This window comes from Echeneis naucrates, chromosome 2 (assembly GCF_900963305.1).
Source record: "Echeneis naucrates chromosome 2, fEcheNa1.1, whole genome shotgun sequence".
NCBI lineage: Eukaryota > Metazoa > Chordata > Actinopteri > Carangiformes > Echeneidae > Echeneis > Echeneis naucrates.
In genome coordinates, this window is record NC_042512.1 from 2,230,050 (window position 1) to 2,248,661 (window position 18,612).

The 18,612-nt window shown below is 42.2% G+C and overlaps 1 protein-coding gene and 5 non-coding genes across 6 annotated transcripts in view; 4 read left to right on the plus strand and 2 right to left on the minus strand.

Annotated features, from left to right (window-relative positions):
* The first annotated feature begins 1,562 nt into the window (after positions 1 to 1,562).
* On the plus strand, positions 1,563 to 1,673 carry trnal-caa (transfer RNA leucine (anticodon CAA)). Its single transcript has 2 exons — positions 1,563 to 1,600; positions 1,628 to 1,673. It is a non-coding gene; the product is annotated as a tRNA-Leu (tRNA).
* Positions 1,674 to 2,172: 499 nt separating this feature from the next.
* Positions 2,173 to 2,245, minus strand: trnaf-gaa (transfer RNA phenylalanine (anticodon GAA)). Its single transcript has one exon. It is a non-coding gene; the product is annotated as a tRNA-Phe (tRNA).
* A 732-nt stretch (positions 2,246 to 2,977) lies between these two features.
* On the plus strand, positions 2,978 to 3,049 carry trnap-agg (transfer RNA proline (anticodon AGG)). Its single transcript has one exon. It is a non-coding gene; the product is annotated as a tRNA-Pro (tRNA).
* Positions 3,050 to 4,213: 1,164 nt separating this feature from the next.
* trnas-gcu (transfer RNA serine (anticodon GCU)) lies at positions 4,214 to 4,295 on the plus strand. The gene has a single exon. It is a non-coding gene; the product is annotated as a tRNA-Ser (tRNA).
* A 419-nt stretch (positions 4,296 to 4,714) lies between these two features.
* trnat-ugu (transfer RNA threonine (anticodon UGU)) lies at positions 4,715 to 4,788 on the minus strand. Its single transcript has one exon. It is a non-coding gene; the product is annotated as a tRNA-Thr (tRNA).
* Positions 4,789 to 6,590: 1,802 nt separating this feature from the next.
* LOC115053729 (NACHT, LRR and PYD domains-containing protein 12-like) overlaps positions 6,591 to 18,612 on the plus strand; it is a gene marked incomplete at its 3' end in the record, with an annotated part of 72,670 nt that continues 60,648 nt past the window's right edge. Inside the window, exons 1-6 of the mRNA XM_029518518.1 lie at positions 6,591 to 6,774; positions 9,492 to 9,595; positions 13,191 to 13,364; positions 13,557 to 13,804; positions 13,879 to 15,661; positions 16,146 to 16,319. Coding sequence (XP_029374378.1) covers positions 13,198 to 13,364; positions 13,557 to 13,804; positions 13,879 to 15,661; positions 16,146 to 16,319 — 2,372 coding nt within the window. The remainder of the gene's footprint in view (positions 6,775 to 9,491; positions 9,596 to 13,190; positions 13,365 to 13,556; positions 13,805 to 13,878; positions 15,662 to 16,145; positions 16,320 to 18,612) is intronic.

Consider the following 18,612-nt stretch of genomic DNA (forward strand, 5'->3'; position numbering starts at 1 on the left):
TTTTCTACTTATTGTGACATACTTTGCTATAAAGTTCTCCCAATATTTGTCACTCTGTGATGCTGTTTTCTATGTATTCCATGAATGTTTTCAGATTTTATCTTTCATAACAGACTCTGGCTGGCAGAAATGAGATCCACAGGTCACAGTAAGGTCACAGGGATGCTCTGGTACCGAAGAGAGCTCATAAAAATATCACTTGAGCAGAAAACAGGAACCAAAGGAATGTCAAAAAAAAAAAATCTGCATCAGTGAAACATTCATTCATACTTGAGGACATCAAGTATCTTGTGACACCCATGAATATGTGCTCACACTATACAGTTTAATTGTTTCAGTTTTGATGTGTTTATTGTGACAGCTGAGCCTTTTTTCAGTTAATTTTGGATATTTGGAGTCAATCCCTGATTTTCGCAACAAGGGGGCATCACCTCTGTAGTCAGTTGGTTTGACGAGGCTGCTATTCAACTCTCACCATCAGTGCAACACATTGCCTGTTGCCTGTCTCATCATTTTTCCGTTCTTTGGAGAACAGATTTAATCTGTCTACAAACCTGAAGCCAGGGTCTGTTCCATGAACACGGCATGCTGATGTTCACACAGTTGTGTTGTCCTTTTCCTCGACTTTGGTTTCACCAGAACCATGAAATATTGTTTGAGAGTTTGTGAGGTTGGATGCTGCACGCTGACTGGTTGTGTGTCCAGGATGCTTCAAGGACATCTTTCTGGTACTCTCTCCTCCTATCCTTTGGACGCAGCTTTGAGGAGACACAAAATGTGAGACATGTGGCATTAGTGCAGTGAAGCTAGCAGCTGTATGTGGTGGTGTAGCTGAGCGGTCCAAGGTGCTGGATTCTCCAGTGGCCACCGTCACTTTGAGTCACCAAAGTGGAAAAGATCTTTCTCGACGACAGTGTTGTGTTTTGCCTACATCTGAGCTGAAGATACAAATAAAATAATCTAAATCTGCTTTTATTTTGAAATGCTTGTGTGGTGCGACAGCTCCTGTTCTTTCTGTAGCTCAAAGCGTTAAGGAGTTCAAACACAGCAAAACATGTTAAATGATAAAAATAAAGATTTGAAGAAGGAATGAAAATAAAAGTGATGAACTGTGGATGGCAGCCTGCTGTTGATCTGACTGAACAGCGATGCAAAAACCTTTAACTTGTTGTGTCTCCGTCTTGTACAGCACACAGTGGAAATGACTTCTCATTGTTGCTTCCATGGCCTGGAAGTGGAACTTCATGAGACTGACACACTACCTACTGCATCAACGAGGCCTGGAACCCAGAGTAAGTAGAAGAGTGAGATGGAGGAGAGCTGTCAGTGTTTCAGTATAAACATACAGTACAGCCCTGACCACTGTTGTATCCAGGCAGTGCTGACTGCTGCTTTTCATGGAGAGCAGTGGCCATTGAATTGGCTGGGAATTGAACCCTGGCCTCTCGCATGGGAGGTGAGAATTCTACCACTAAACCGCCAATGCTGACTGCACAGCCAAACCCACCTCCAATATGATGGCAATGCAGAGTAGAGCGTAGCATATCTCCACTTGTCTGTCTGTCAGGATGGCTCAGTGGTCTAAGGTGCCAGACTCAAGGTTACCTCCTTCCTGCACTAAAGGGTCTTCTGGTCTCTGAATGGAGACGTGGGTTCGAATCCCACTCCTGACAAAGAAAGCCTTTTGCAAAATTTGTGATCCAAACTCTTCCAAAGTGGATGAAAAATCTGTATAAAATGTGAATTACACTTTTTCACAATAAAGGAGTTAGGACTGAAAACACTAAAGCCTGTGGCTCCCTGTGGTAGGAATGGACAGCAGTTGTTGGACTAAAGATAACTCAGCTGTTACTGAATCATCTGTAGCTCAGTCAGTGGAGCATCAGAAAGGAGCAGCTGTTCTACTCCGAGTCTCTCCCAGATGTCTGAGCTCCTCAGAAACCTGTCTAACGTAGCTGAGTTAGATGCTAATCATGTCTATTGAATGTTGTTGAACGGTGGATGTGTGGGCTGTGGGATGTAAAGGCCCCTGACTTTTGGACACACAACCAGTCAGCGTGACGCATCCACCCTCACAATATTTCATGCTGTGGTTGAAAGAGGAGGGAGAATATTGGAAATGTAGGTTAAAAAAAAGGCAAAGTTTGAATCTCACTCAGGTACCACCTCAGTTGCCGAAACCCGGGATTGAACCAGGGACCTTTAGATCTTCAGTCTAACGCTCTCCCAACTGAGCTATTTCGGCTGGATGGCTGCATTTCTGCTGGATGTTCTGCGACAGTTCTGCTTGTTTTTGCCCATTAACACTGCTCTTTAACCCTCCTGTCATTTTCACCCCCCGCCCCCCCTTCCAAACCTTGGTTGGAATTTCAATTAAAACGATCAGTTTTAAATTGATGTCTTCTTAGACGTTAGATGACTTCAATTACAGAATCTATTGATTCACTCCAATCAGAGACACCGATGAATTCTTTGTCTTTGGTTCTGGTCCTGGTTGGAATTTGGACAAAAAAGATGAGGAATGCCGATCCCTCTTTTCTTTGAATCAGCTTTTACCTGCAGAATCTGAGGAACAGTGTTTTAGTGGTTGGTGCTGGAGACAAACTTTGAGTCATGAAGAATATATAATATATACTAATATACTAATATAATATATATTAGTAAATGGCGGAGAGAGAGATGACCTGCATAAAGAGACTGGAGCCTGAATACAGTTCCTTGGTCACCATATCACATACATCTTCACTGAAATAATGACACCTGTGTCACCTGTGAGAAAGCTCAAAGCTGTGTCCAAAGGTTTGGAGGAGTGAATGGCAGAAAGATGTCTTTGAAGCCATTTGGACACACAACCAGTCAGCGTGCAGCATTCAACCTCACAATATTTTAGTTGTTAATAATAATAGTTTAGTTCTAATGACATCAAAGGGATGAAAGACTCCTCCCACTTTTTTGTCATGAACTCCACAGTCAGCATGGCTCGTTGGTCTAGGGGTATGATTCTCGCTTAGGGCGCGAGAGGTCCCGGGTTCAAATCCCGGATGAGCTCATCTGTTGCCTTTCACTTTTGTGGTGCTGACATAACATGATGTTCTATCTGTCACCATCTTTACTGGTCCATGATTATGATGCATATAATGATCTTCATTTGCACGTGCGCAGCGTGATTATATATATTTTTATCTTGGCAGGTGACCAATTGTCTGCTAGTTCACGATGTCCTTAAAGGCAGATATTTAGGATAATTCTAGCAGGAATAGCAGGCTGCAACAGGAAAAGTTCCAGTCAGACCTCTCGCACCCGAAGCGAGAATCATACCCCTAAACCAACGAGCCATTGACAGCAGGACATTTATGGCATTTAAAATGTAGTCAAACGTTTTCTGAGCATTGATCATACACTACAACATTTAGTATCCTTCCTCACCTATTCTCGCCTCTTGGAGATATTAAATATCTGTCCCAGTGGCCTAATGGAACTAACTGCTTATAAATGTCTCACTGGATCAAAAGCTTTGAGCTACGATAGGCTATGTAATTATTTAAGATTGAACATCTTACTGACATCTGACATCTGACATTACTGTTTGATAAATTTGGTGACAACTGCACTTTGGGTCCATTTGGTGAACATGGGGGGCTGTGTGACTTCATCACCAGAAATTAAAATGTCTAACATCGATAAAACCGTAGCAGCACAAATATCAATTGATAAAGTTTAAGGTTGTTGAGTTAAATTCATATAAGTTTCATTAAAAGGACACAGCACTCTCTCTGACCAGTCACTTAACTGCACAGTCTTCATGTCTCCCAGCAGTTCCTTGTTGCTAAAAGTCAGATGTTGTAGAAAAAAAGTACTTCTGGGTTTTCATCAGCTGTAGGTTCCAACGATCAATGTTATAGATATGACAGACAGAGTTCTCAATGTTTTCCTGTTAATCAGTGCTGCTGAAAATCCCATGTAGTAGTTTTGTGTAATTTTTAACCACCACATCCACTTTCTGTCAAAGCGGCTGTGGTGGTTAAAAGGTACTGAGATTTCCACCTGCAGTGTATCAAATGACCACGAGGGGGCAGCTTGGAAAATGAAGTCAGATCTTATTGAAGAGCATCAGACTTTTAATCTGAGGATCCAGGGTTCAAGTCCCTGTTCAGATGTTGCAGCTTCTTCCCAATGGCTGTTTTTTTGTCATCACATGTACTTTTGCGTTCATGACGAGGTGGCCGAGTGGTTAAGGCGATGGACTGCTAATCCATTGTGCTCTGCACGCGTGGGTTCGAATCCCATCCTCGTCGGTGTTCAGCTGGCTTTAGTCTGTCTGAGTTGTACCCTGCTGTTGAAATGTGGTGATTGCCTTTTTTTAACAGGAGTCAAACTTTGTTAAGAGTCATGATGGTCACTACACTACAGAAACTGCATGCACTCATTCATTTGAAGCGAACGTGAGAGTGTGACGTATCCATCTGTGTCGCGTGGGGCATCAATGAAAGGCAGGAAATGCCTTTGATCTCCAGTGACGTCACACAGTCTCGTTGTGGAGTTATTAGTTGTTGATTCTGCAAAAATGCGGTGCGGTGAAATGGTCCATAGAAGTCTAATATCACCGAAACATGTTAACCAGACAGTGTTCAAGGATTTGAGGTTGAAACCACTAAATTCTCATTATTAACTAAAGCTGTGTCTGTTACATGTGTAACATTTTACATTATGCACAAGGCACTGCTGGGATTTGAATCCAGGATCTCCTGTTTACAAGACAGGCGCTTTGACCAGCTAAGCCACAGCACCACTGTGAAGTACATGTATATACAGAGGATCTGGTAATAGAAGTGTAATGTGTATACTGCAGCTGAGTTTGATGGTAAAGTGGTTTGTTTTAATGTAGGACTCTGCATCTACCTGAACCTGTTTGACTGCAGATGTGCATTTTCATTTGGACCCCTGGAAGAGTAGCTGCTGCCTCAGTGACAGCTAACGGGGATCCTAACAAGTGATAAACTATAAACAGACATTTCCAATCATCATCAGAACAGATAAAAAACTTTATGACACGGACCACTTAAGTTGGTGACAGATAGAACATCATGTTACTTGATGTTACTTCATTACATTTGAAAATTGTAAGCTTGGTGTATTTCATTGGCATTTTTTGGGGGGCAGGTGGGACTTGAAAATGAATCCTTGTCAGAAATGATTGAGCAATAAAGAACAACGATAAACGAGGGGAGAGGGGTGAACAACATTAATGGGCTGGAAAACTGTATCTGTCATAGAAGAAGACATTCATAAAGAGTTAAAGCAAATTCATTCAAAATGTCATACGAGGGGCTCGTCCAGGATTTGAAACTGGGAACTCTTGCACCCTGAGTGAGAATCATACCTGTACACCAACAAGCCCTGGAAGGAGGAAATGTTGATAGTGTCCATGGTTTTGCACACCACAATTGTCATCCAACAACATAATATGACTTTTTTTGTTGTTTATGCCTTTATTGCTCACTGCTACAGTTAGTAAAATTTAAAACACATATGAATTCTATTTTAATCTGTTCATTTTAATATTCCTGATCTGGTGGCAGCCGCAGCTTTTTTCTAATGTTAAAATGAATGAAGTTAGATTTTGTTGATGTCTGGTCCTCTGCTCCAGGTGGAGAGTCCTTCAGTTTGTGGAGGATTTCAGTGAAAATAAAGGATGAGGTCGTGTTGTGTGTATAGTGGCAGCATAAAGACTGGGTCCCGCTGTCTTACTCAGGCTGAACTACAGCGTCTATTCACGGGCGCGATCCCACTACTGAGCGGCACGGGGGCTTTGACCTGCTCCGTGTCCGACCTGGGCCGGTGCACCCCTCCTTAGACGACCTGGTGATCCCGGGCTCCCCCCGGAGCACCATATCGATACCGAACTTAGTGCGGACACCCGATCGACATAGTCCGCTGCAGCCCAGAGCTCCTGAGCTCAAACGCTCCTCCAGCCTCAGCCTCCCGGTAACTTGGATTACAGGCGCGCGCCACCGCACCCGGCGAGGGACACACTTCCTGATCGGACTTTTAGCCTTTATGGCAATGACGTCACAAAAGGCAGCAGCGCTTCAGACTCACACGTCACTTCAAACCTTTGAGGAAGTGACACACAACTGTGAGGAGCACACGTGTTTACCGACACAGACGTGGTTTCAGAGACAAACAACATGGCAGTGAAGCGCACACTCTTATTTTGAAGGACAGTATTTTTTTTTTGTCATGCTTTCTTTTATTCTTTTGAGTGTTAATATTGTAGGCAGGAATTTACAGTTACAGATGTTGATGTTAAGGTTTAAAACAGGAGGGAGGTCTGCGAATCACCGGAAATAGAATGCATATTTTATTTTGTAATCTCCACTTACCGTCTTGCGCTGCATATTACTTCCTCTTGCTCGCGACTCTCCTTCCAGAAAATTACGCATTTCTGATGCTCTTTGTGTTTTTTTTTATCGTTTTTGTTGTGCAAATTGAAGTAAGTTAGATAAAAAATAGTTATGAAGTTGGTGTAATCACAGAGTTAAGTTGTAAAACTATATATTTTGTTATTTTCATGCATAATCTCGCCAATTAGAGGAGAAGTGGAGAAGCATGAGTTGCTCGGCTGCTACTTAGCTTATAACGCTAGAGTGTGCTATTGAGACTGGATGCTAACAGGAGCCATGTAGTGACTGTGTTCATGGTGTTACAGAGCACAGAGGGCATGTAGGAGAAAAACCTGTCAACACCTGTGAATGTTTCTTCTCCACAATGCAGGTATGTGAGTTATTCTTTTTTTTAGTTTTCTTAGGTTGCTGTACATTTTATTTAGTTGGGTTAGGGTTAGTTGTTTTTGCTCTTAAATAAAGCTGGTCCCTTCCGGGTACTTTTCCTGTGTGAGGGGAACAGATGAGCACAGGTGAACCCCATGTGAGGGTCAAACTCACAGCTTTCATATAATGAGACTGCAACATCTAGGCCTGGAAGTCAGCTTAAGTAAGAGTGAGATGGAGGAGACCTGTCAGTGCTGCTTTTCATGTAGAGCAGCTCCGTTTTAAAAAGTTGGAGGAAAAAGTAACATTGCATTGCCCGGGAATCAAACTCGTGAAAGTACACATCGTTCTGCAGTTCTCTATCAGCAGCAGCAGCAGGTACTGCTGTGAGCTTCATCCTCTCCCTCCTCCCAAAACGGCCACAGTGTTCAAATTTACACAAGGAAACTGTTAAATATTCAATGTAAAAAGTGTGACAGTGTTAACCCTAACAAAGGTGGAGCTTATGTTTGCATCTGTGTGGGAAACAGCAATAAAATAAACGAAAATAAAACAGGTTCTTGTGTGGCAGATGGAGATTTACTGTGTGTTTACGTGGATCCTCCGGTTCCTCTTCCTCATCTTCACAGTCCGGTGTGTGTGTGTGTCCTGCTGTCAGTGTCAGTGTGGCTCCCTCCTGGGACTTCTTGAATACAGACTGGGTTTACGGTTTCCTGCTCAGAGCCTGTTCAGCCTCTTGGTGTTGTGAGTTGGCAGTGCGCCCTCTCCTCTCCTCCACGCTGTTGGAAACGGCCCTCTGCCCAGTGGCTGTGCCTTCTGTGTTTCACAGCCAACAGGCTGCTGTTTTGTTTGTCCTCTCCTCACTGTGGCTGAACTAATCTGGTTCCTGAACCGAGCCATGTTTCAGTGGGTTTATTTATACCACCTACTGTTAGTTGTTTTAGTTTAATTTAGTTGGTGTTATTAATATGTTCTTTTCTGGGAGTTGGTTGAAAGAGGCTCCACACAGGCGGTCCTCCAACCCCACAGTTTTCTTTATTGATTTGATTGGACAACTGTTAGTGTGTTCTTTTATAAGTTCTGTAAGAATTAGAGTGGGCGATTGTTTGACTTTATTTGGGAGAGCTTAGTTTTCATTATTTAGTTTTTGGGGTGTATTATTTAGGTTAGTTGGTGTGTGTCTTGTGTGAGTATGTTTTGAATGTGTGACCTGCGCCCAACCATTTTTCATGTGCTTCATATGTGTTGTGTAGAGAGGGGTTAAGTTCATTCATTTCCTGGGCTGAAGCTCCCCCAGATGATGTTTTTGGTCGACAGTTAAATTTTCCCAACACTATCCCATCCTTTGCTGCCACAAAAACAATGTTGGCAGAGTGAATCTTTGCTCTTAAGTTCTCTGAAGGTGCATTCTGTGGTTTGTCCAAGTAAAATGGATAACATGTTACTCATGTTAGCACATTACCTTAGACAAGATGACTGAGAAGCTTCAGGTAGATGCAACACAAATCATCCTCAGTGAGTCAATAAGGCAATAAGGCTGGTTGGGTTTTAAACCTGAATCTGTGACTTCAAATGAGAAGAGAACAGGAAAGAAACAACCATGGATACACTTTCTGCCCAAATGTGTGGTCACAATGCTGTATAGATGCAATACAATAAATATATAATGTCTATGATATTTTTTTTGTGTTGGGTGTGTTTTAATACATTATTATGAGTTTCCTCAAGAATTCTCAGTGGCAATGAGAAGCAGTTATGCGTGTCATGAACTGAAAGCTGTTTAATAATGTTTTTGTTTTTGTTAGCTCTGCCATGGGAAAGGTCATAAATGTACACTATGATAGAATCAACACAAAGACGTCACACTGCACTGGTTTTCTTCTTTTTTCACCGGCCCAGCTCTACGCGTCTGCTGCACCCACCTAATCATTGCAACCATCTCATTCCACTCATTTTCTGTCAGATTATCTTTAGCATCATGCATTTCTGCCGTTTTGTATTTGGTTTGCACCTTTAACCGCCAGTCCTATTAAAGCAAAAAGTCGAAATTTCAATACTAACTGACTGTAACGGGTTTTAGGTCGAACCCAAATACAGTACAGACTGAGATCAAAGAAGAACAGTTCAACAGTTTATTCTGAAGCCCCTCTGGTGAGGGAACCCAGGCAAACAGGGGAGAGGTGAGGGGCCAGCAGCCAGAGGAGTCAGAGACAGATGGTGGTCGGGTTATGTGGTCAGAGACAGGCAGGGTGAAATCCTGCCTAACAGCCTGGAAATGAATATGACAAAGCTTTGCAAGATGCTCAAGATAATCTGGCGGAAAACTGGTGGAATGAGATGTGGGTGTCACAGGAGAGTAGAGCTGAGCAACTGGGTGTTTATCTACCTTCCTTCCTATCTCCTATTTCCTATTTATCTTCACTTTATTCCTATTTTAATATAAAATAGGATTCACAGAGGAAACTAATATATGAAATCAATAGACTTAAACTAGATTTTTTTAAGTTCTTTAAATGGTCACAACAACAAGTAACAACAAAGTAATCTTCAATTAAACAAATTTTTATCAACTTAGCTTTCATGGTGAAGGATAAGTTGATTTCCTTGGACTGGTATGCAGTGTTATTGTTGAGCCATGATAGAACAAACATGTCAGAACTGGTCTGAAACGTTGGATGAACTTGGATGAGTTAAAACTCGTTGTTGATGTTACACTCACAGACACCAGGACTGACGAGGGAGAATAAGCAGCTTCGTCTCTTCAGATGTTACTTTGACACATGAAGCTGTAAAGTGACTAAATCAACCTGAAGTGAGTTCAGCAGGTGAGAATCTGTAAATGTCTGAAGAGAATCACTGTGATCACATTGTGCTTTTTGACTTAGATTTTCATGTTACTTTTGGTAGCAGATTGATTGTAATCTTTTTATTGTTGGACACTCCTCAGAACTCATCGACCTGTTAACTAAGAATCAGTATGGACAGAGAGCAGGCGGCTCTTTTCTCTGCTGAACAATGAACAAGACAACAATATCCAGGGAAAAACATGGCATAAAGAGTTTAAATAAAATTTAATAGTCAGGATCTGAATTAAAGACTGATAAACATTTTAAAATAGGCAAAAAAAAAAACCGTAAGGAGGAAATTAAATTTTATTTTATCTCACAGCAGCAGCCATCTGCACTGCACAGATTCTCCCTGCAGATGAGAATTTAAAGACCTAATCTATCAATATTTTATTAGGAATTTGAAGTGAATAGCTCCTTCGCTTCTTTTTGTTCTTTCTTCTCTAATATAAAGCAAGATTCAATTAGTAAACCAAAGATTTTGAATTGCCAGAGTTAAACCACAACACAATGTTTTTAATTGGTCGAAACAAATTAATCTGAAGTGAAACACATTTTTATCAGCTTTCATGATGAAGGTTAAGTTGTTTTCCTTGAACCAATGTCCCGTCCTTCTGTTGAGCAATAACAGAACAAACATGTCAGAACTGGTCTGAACTTGGCTGAAAGAATTTAACTCTTCCTATTAATGGCACACTCTTGAGTATTTCCAGTTACAGTGAGGCCATTGAAGGTTTAAAGCAGCATTCACTTGTTGGGAATTATGTGAATATAATTGTAATAATTGTATTATCATTTTTTATAGGAATTAAATCGCCACAAGTTGTTTGATTAATAATGTGACATGAATTAAATCGCAGCTCAATCAACACATCCTACATTTAGATACCACCATCTAGTGGACAGAGAGAAGAAGCACATCAGAACTGAGATGCATTTTTCTGAAACTTGTAGATTACTGATAGATCGGACTGATTTGTATGTGATATTGTGGAGGCACACTATTTAAATAATGTGTCAAAGAAACAAATGCTTAAGGTGCATCCTAAACATTAGATCAGAGAACCACCGCCTCTGGTCGGAGGTTTCCTGACACCAGGCTTACATGAGGGGCAGAAGGAGGGGGAGGAGCATGACAGGGCAGAGCTGTAATTACCACCACCAGGTGGTAATTACAGGTGGAGAGGTGGCGAGCCACATTAAAAAGGCTAAATCAAGTTGTTTAATGTTAGAATACAGGGAAACCAAATGTCCTTTCATGAAACTTTGCAAATTTACATCCAGAGCAGGATCAACGTTGGCTTTGATTCCCTTGCAGCAGTGGAGAAAGTGTCAGCGCAAAAAAAAACGACTCACCATGTTAGGATATGATAGAGTCAGTCAGCACGTTTACATGCACAGTTAAGTCAGTTCACTCCGCTAAGACCGGTGAGCTAGCAAGTTAGCGACTCAGAGGTAAACTTGCATGACAATGGGCGGCCACCTTGTAAATGTGTACATTACTTCGCCACGTTAGCAAGCAGCTTTGTATTTGCATTTACGTTTTAAATGCCATTCAATTTCCGGGTCATAGCTTTGCCCGAAATTAAAGCACATTCACAGATCCCCCTCCTCCAGCTCCAGTCTGACTGTTTACATGCAGCAGTTGCTCAACCTTCAATCACATTATCTGGGTGTGTTAGTCCGACTATTTTCAGCTCAATTTCAGCTGAGCTAATGTGTTTACATGTACTTTAAAAGTCCACTTTTGGTTGGATTGACGCTATAATTAGTTTTTTTTAGGTGTCAAGTAAACGTGCTTACTGTCGTTCCAAGTATCGCACTACTTACCGGCTTTACATTTAATGGTTTTATTTTGGTCCATCTAACAAACATTGCTGAGAATATGGAACACAACCTTGCTTTTCACAATTTCAATTCAAAAATAAAAATGGTAAGACCAAAATTGACTCATATTTTAAACACCACAAAATGGCTGCAGATTTGAACGATGAACTAATATCAAAACCTCTGTAATATAAAACATAACAATAACATAAACCAAAGACTACTGTGGCTACGCTCATACAGTGGCATGCAGTCAACATTACTCCCATGTTGACTGGTACTCCGGGTTGATTGTCATGTTTTTTCTTTTTGACAGGCTGTGTGATCAGCTGATCTTCTTGTGATAAAACAGTTTTTAACGTTTTTCTGTGGATTGCACTTTTTACCAGTAGAAACCAGGAAAAAAACAAAACAAAACATTAATACAGACACCTTTCAGATTTTTTTTTTTTGAGATTTATCTGCATTTTTCCACAGCAGATGGGCATTTGTTTGTCTTATTTTCTTCACAAAATTCAATCTTACATTCTTTTTATTTAGTGTCAGTACGAAAGGCAATGGATGATGTGGCACTGTGACTATTATATTTGAATAAACACAGAGTCAACGTGTAATTCTTTATTTGGTGGCACCAACTGAAAGATGCCCACACTTGGGAACTCTTCCTTAATGGCATCATTATTGAAAAGTGAGAAATTCACAAACGCAAACAATGGTCAGTGAAAATCCACTTACGGGCTGTTGTCACAGGGAGCTTTGTGAACACTCCCACAGAGGTTAAATACCTGCATCTACCACCACTGTATTGTCAGACTAGTCAGACTGATGTGTTACGAACTGATGAAGCCATTGGGGCTTTTGATTCAATTGTTGGCTGGATACTGAGTCAACTTTTTCTTTATTTGGTGGCACTAACTCACAAAGGGTCCCACACTTGGGAACTCTTCCTAAATGGCACCAGGATTGAAAAGTCAGAAATTCACAAAAGTGATGGTTGTTAGTAACACACAGTTAAACAGGCTGAGTACCACTCCAAAGTTTCAAAGCTCCACCTGTCAACTCAAAGCAACCAGGTGACTCAGTCTGACTGAAGCAGTGACGTGTGTGTTTGGATTTACCGTATTTTCCGCACTATAAGGCGCACCTAAGAGCCTTCAATTTTTTCAAAAGCTGACCATGCGCCTTATAATCCGGTGCGCCTTATATATGGATCGATATTGATATTGATCCATATATATATCTGCCAGTGGATCGTAAATGCCTGGGCTGATATATCAGTCTCAACTGTGGTCCGAGCTTTCAGGAAGGCAGGAATTGTCACTGAACTGCCAGACAACAACAGCGACACTGACTCGATTAATGACAACTTTGATGAGACGGAGCCGGGCGTGTTGGATGCCGCATTCGCCCAGCTGTTCAATTCGGACACTGAAGAAGAAGAATTCGAGGGATTGGTAGATGAGGAATGAACTGATAAAGTGAGCTTTACGTGTTTCTTTTGTGTGTTTACAGTTGAACAAGGTTGGTCATATTGTGAATATGGACATTAACGCATAACGTAACGTAACGTAATCCCAGCCTCTACTGTAGCACCTTATAATGCGGTGCGCCTTATATATGGAAAAAGTTTCAAAATATGTCATTCATTGAAGGTGCGCCTTATAATGCGGAAAATACGGTACTTAGTATTTTTGGGTGTGTAGCTTTGGAACAAACTGTTTGTCTTGTTTCTTCTTTGTTCTGTCAGTCAGAAAATGTTTTCCTCTCAGACCGACTCCATCCCGAAGATGATGGACTGTGATGAGGAAGAGGAGGCCAGACCAGAGTCTCCAGGATCAAGCTGTCTGTCTCTGAAGTCTGACTGGTCCAAAGAGTTTAATCCTCCAGACTTCAGTAATGAACCTGGACCCTCAGAGACAAAGTAAGAGACTGTGAAGATGAGAGTAAAAATCCATCCATAGATATTCATGATCCTGAATCATCAGTGCAGATTCAGGAAGACACTGAGATGGATCTTCTGGTTTTATCACCAGAAACTACTGATGTTTTTTCCTAACCAAACATTTCATTACATTAGTCAGATCATGTCAGTTATAAAGAAATGTTTTCACAGAGACAGGAAGAGAAAAAGACATGTCTCTGAAGAGGAGCAGCCGTCCCACTGTGCTCTGTGTCAGGACGTCCTGAAGGATCCAGTCTCTACCAGCTGTGGACACTGGGTCTGCAGACAGTGCTGCACCTCACACTGGGACCAGTCTACTTCTTCAGGAGACTCCTCCTGTCCCCAGTGTGGACAAAGATCCAGAACCAGACCAGGTCTACAGACCAGCCCTGAACAGAGTGAGACTGAACTTCTGACTGACGTCTTTAGTTTCCATCAGATCCTCAGACTCTCTGTCTTCTGTCTGACGTTGTCTCTTCTCTGTCAGCAGATCGTGTTCTACAGGAGGTTTTAGATCAACATAAGATCAGTCTGAGGACCAGATGTCAACATGTGACTGAAGGAACAGGAACAGGAAGTGGAACCCTCCTCAACAGGATCTACACTGAGCTCTACATCACAGAGGGACAGAGTGAAGAGGTTAATACCCAACATGAGGTGAGGCAGCTGGAGACAACTTCTAAGAAGAAGACCCTCCTTGATGCTCCAATCAAATGTCACCACATCTTTAAAGTGTCACCTGACCAGCAGAGTCCCATCAGACTGGTTCTGACCAACGGCGTCGCTGGAGTTGGAAAAACTTTCTCTGTGCAGAAGTTCAGTCTGGACTGGGCAGAGGGCTTGGAGAACCAGGATGTCAGTCTGCTGGTTCTGCTTTCATTCAGGGAGCTGAACCTGATCAGAGATCAGCAGTACAGTCTTCTCAGGCTGCTTCATGTTTTCCATCCAACATTACAGAAGGTCACAGCAGAGCAGCTGGCTGCCTGTAAAGTTCTGTTCATCCTGGACGGCCTGGATGAAAGCAGACTTTCACTGGACTTCACCAACAGGGAGGTCGTGTCTGACGTCACACAGGAGTCATCGGTCCACCTGCTGCTGACAAACCTCATCCAGGGGAATCTGCTTCCCTCGGCTCTGGTCTGGATCACTTCCAGACCTGCAGCAGCCAGTCAGATCCCTCCTTCATGTGTTGACAGGCTAACAGAAGTCCAAGGCTTCACTGACGCCCAGCAGGAGGAGTACTTCAGGAGGAGGTCCAGGGATGAAGAGCTGTCCAACAGAATCATCTCACACATCAAGACGTCCAAAAGTCTTCACATCATGTGTCAAGTCCCAGTTTTCTGCTGGATCATCGCTACAGTTCTGGAGCACATGTTGACTACAGACCAGCAAGGAGAGCTGCCCCAGACCATGACTGACCTGTACTCACACTTCCTGCTGGTCCAGACCAGGAGGAAGAGGATCAAGTACCATGAGGGACATGAGACAAGTCCACAGGAGCTGATGGAGGCTTACGGGGAAGTTCTTCTGAAGCTGGGGAGGCTGGCGTTTGAACATCTGGAGAAAGGGAACATCCTGTTCTACCAAGAAGACCTGGAGCAGTGTGGTCTTGATGTCACAGAGGCCTCGGTGTACTCAGGACTCTGTACTGAGATCTTCAAAACAGAGAGTGTGATCTTCCAGAAAACAGTCTACTGCTTTGTTCATCTGAGTGTTCAGGAGTTTCTGGCTGCAGTCTACATGTTCCACTGTCACACCAACAGGAACAAGGAGGTCCTGAAGGACTTTCTGGGAAAAAAACAGCAAGATTCAGCCCTGGAGGACTTCCTGATCACAGTCCTGGAGAAATCCTTTGAAAGTGAAAATGGTCACCTGGACCTGTTTGTCCGCTTCCTTCATGGTCTCTCTCTGCAGTCCAACCAGAGACTCTTAGGAGGTCTGCTGGGTCAGACAGAAACCAAACCAGAGACCATCCAGAGAGCCATCAACAACCTGAAGAAGATGAACAGTTATTTTATCTCTCCTGACAGAAGCATCAACATCTTCCACTGTCTGATGGAGCTGAAGGATCACTCAGTTCATCAGGAGATCCAGGAGTTCCTGAAGTCAGAGACCAGATCAGAGAAGAAACTCTCCCTGATCCACTGCTCAGGTCTGGCCTACATGCTACAGATGTCAGAGGATGTTCTGGATGAGTTAGACCTGAAGAAGTACAACACATCAGAGGAGGGACGACGGAGACTGATCCCAGCTGTGATGAACTGCAGGAAGGCTCGGTGAGTCCACTCTCATTCTCATCCATCCTTCTGAAGGTTAGTGAAGATGTTTTTAAATCAAATCTGATTCAGATGGTTTTTCAATGTCAGCTGTTTGTTTTCAGATTATTCAAATGCTGCCAGAGATAAATATTCACTTAGTTGTGTTTCTAGTGGAAATGCTAAAGACTGATGACATCAGCAGGTATCAGTGACTGATCATCTTCACAGCTTCACTGTTCACTGATCTGAACTCAGTGAAAATCAAAACCTAGATCAGGTCCCTGACAGACTGAGGACACATTTTATGTCTTCACCTGAAAATTGGATAAAACTCAGTGTGAGAGAGATGAGAACAAAAGTTCCATGTCAGAGTGAAAAAATTCAGTGAGAAGACAAAATCTGAATCAGAAGAGAAGTCTGAGTCTTTAGTCCTCAAACCCTCCAGACGAATATGTAGTTTCCTCTGTCGCAGTGACATATTGTGTAATGTGTGTCATCACAGACTTGTTGGTTGTGGACTCACAAAGACTGAGTGCAATGTTGTGGCTTCAGCTCTAAAGTCCAACCCCTCCCATCTGAGAGACCTGGACCTGAGTCAGAACCACATAGAGGATTCAGGACTGAAGCTGGTGTGTGCTGGACTGGAGAGTCCAAACTGTGGACTAGAGACTCTGAGGTCAGTTCACTGACTGGACCTGCTGTAGTTTGAATGTTGTGCTGTTGTTTGGATGATGTGTGTTTAGACATGATGGTGACCCGCAATAACACAAAGATCATTGATGAGGACATTTCTGATTTATTATCAATGATTTGATCTTCATCTTTTATTCTCTACTCAGGTTCGAGAACTGCAGTTTGTCAGAGATCAGCTGTTCTTCTCTGGTCTCAGCTCTGAAGTCCAACCCCTCCCATCTCAGAGAACTGGACCTGAGTCACAACAAGCTGAAGGATTCAGGACTGAAGGATCTGTGTGGTTTTCTGAAGAGTCCTCACTGTAGACTGGAGACTCTGAGGTCGGACTGATGTTTTATTTCTGCTCTCAGATTAATATGATGTTACAGTTGTGGTGACTCTGACCTGCAGACAAGTTTATATTTGAGGGAAAATCCTGCAAAAAAACTGCATTTTAATCATTTGAAAATTACCGTATTTTGCGGACCATAAGGTGCACTGCATTATGAGGAGCAATATCAATTAACAGGTCTATTTTCATACATAAGGCACATGATAAAACATATAAAGCGAGGCGCAGTATGTACCGTTATTACAAAAAGTGGTAGAGGCAAGCATACTGCGTTTACTATTCTCTGATTGGCTTATCGTTGCCAGCAACAGCAAACAACCTGAAGTTAGTGGGACGTTGGAACAACATTGTCTCCCAACATTTGATTATAATTGGATTATGATATAGATTTAAAAATTGGGTTTATGTTAAAAACCTAACGTTGGCTCGACGTCTAATTATTGTAAAGTAACACTGACTAAATGTTGGATGATGGTTGCTCACCAGCACTACATAATTACTTATCTAACTTTGTCTGATGTTGCAACCCATATCCAACCAAGGTTTGAGTCAGTTCAGGTTTTTCAAATATTTAATTTTCTCATGAAATCTTGTCACTGTTTGTATTTGACTGTGGTGAAGCTGCTTCCTGTTGGTTCAGCGGTTTGAATTAAAATTTTTAAACTTCTACTTTCTAAACCTTCAGCTCTGAACAGATGATGAAACATTGAACACTTTCAAGCAGGAACTTTGTTTCCTAAAGTCACATATTTTATTCTTTACTCAGGTTGAAGGGCTGCAGGTTGTCAGAGATCAGCTGTTCTTCTCTGGTCTCAGCTCTGAAGTCCAACCCCTCCCATCTCAGAGAACTGGATCTGAGTTGGAACGACCTGCAGGATTCAGGACTGAAGGATCTGTGTGGTTTTCTGAAGAGTCCTCACTGTAGACTGGAGACTCTGAGGTCAGACTCATGTTTTATTTCTGCTTTCAGATTAATATGATGTTACAGTTGTGGTGACTCTGACCTGCAGACCTGTTAAATAGTTCAAAGTAAATTTTTACAACAGATTTTCAATCATTTGAAAGTTACATTTTAATTGTGCACAGTTTTTATTAATAATGTTGACAGTCTGAGTCAGTTCAGGTTCTTTCAGGTGTTGTTTCATTTTCTAAACTTCTACTTTCTAAACCTTCAGCTCTGAACAGATGATGAAACATTGAACACTTTCAAACAGGAACTTTGTCTCCTAAAGTCACATCTTTTATTCTTTACTCAGGTTGGAGAGCTGCAGTTTGTCAGAGATCAGCTGTTCTTCTCTGGTCTCAGCTCTGAAGTCCAACCCCTCCCATCTCAGAGAACTGGACCTGAATCAGAACGACCTGAAGGATTCAGATCTGAAGGATCTTTCTGGTCTTGTGAAGAGTCCAGACTTCAGACTGGAGACTCTGAGGTCAGTAGAGTTGGACTCAGTTCATGTTCCTTTCAGTAATATTGTTTAAATCCAGTATCAGAGCAAAGACTCAGTGTTTCCTGTGAACCTTCAAACTCCTCAGTGAAGCTGTGAGAGGAGAACAGAAACAGATTTCAGAATTAGACAGAAAGACAGAGAGAAAACAGTCAGCCAATCAGATCAGTCAGAGGACTGTTGTGATCATGTGACCAGGTTCATCTGTCACAGCTCTGAGATCAGTCTGACTGAAAGCTGCACATCACTGATCTTCTTTCATCACACTGTCACCATGTGGTCTTTCTGCAGACCAGAATCCCGTCTGCCTGTCTGTCTGCCTGCCTGTCTGTCTGTCTGTCTGAGTCTCTGTTTAAATGTACCTTCAGTAAATCATCAGTAAAGTGATGAACCTTCATGACTCAGCTCTTTATCTCCACTGTGGACTCAGAGAAATGTGCTGAGTCAGCAGACTTGAGGTCTGTGAGTTTCCAGCTCAGTGTGTTCACTCCAACACGTTA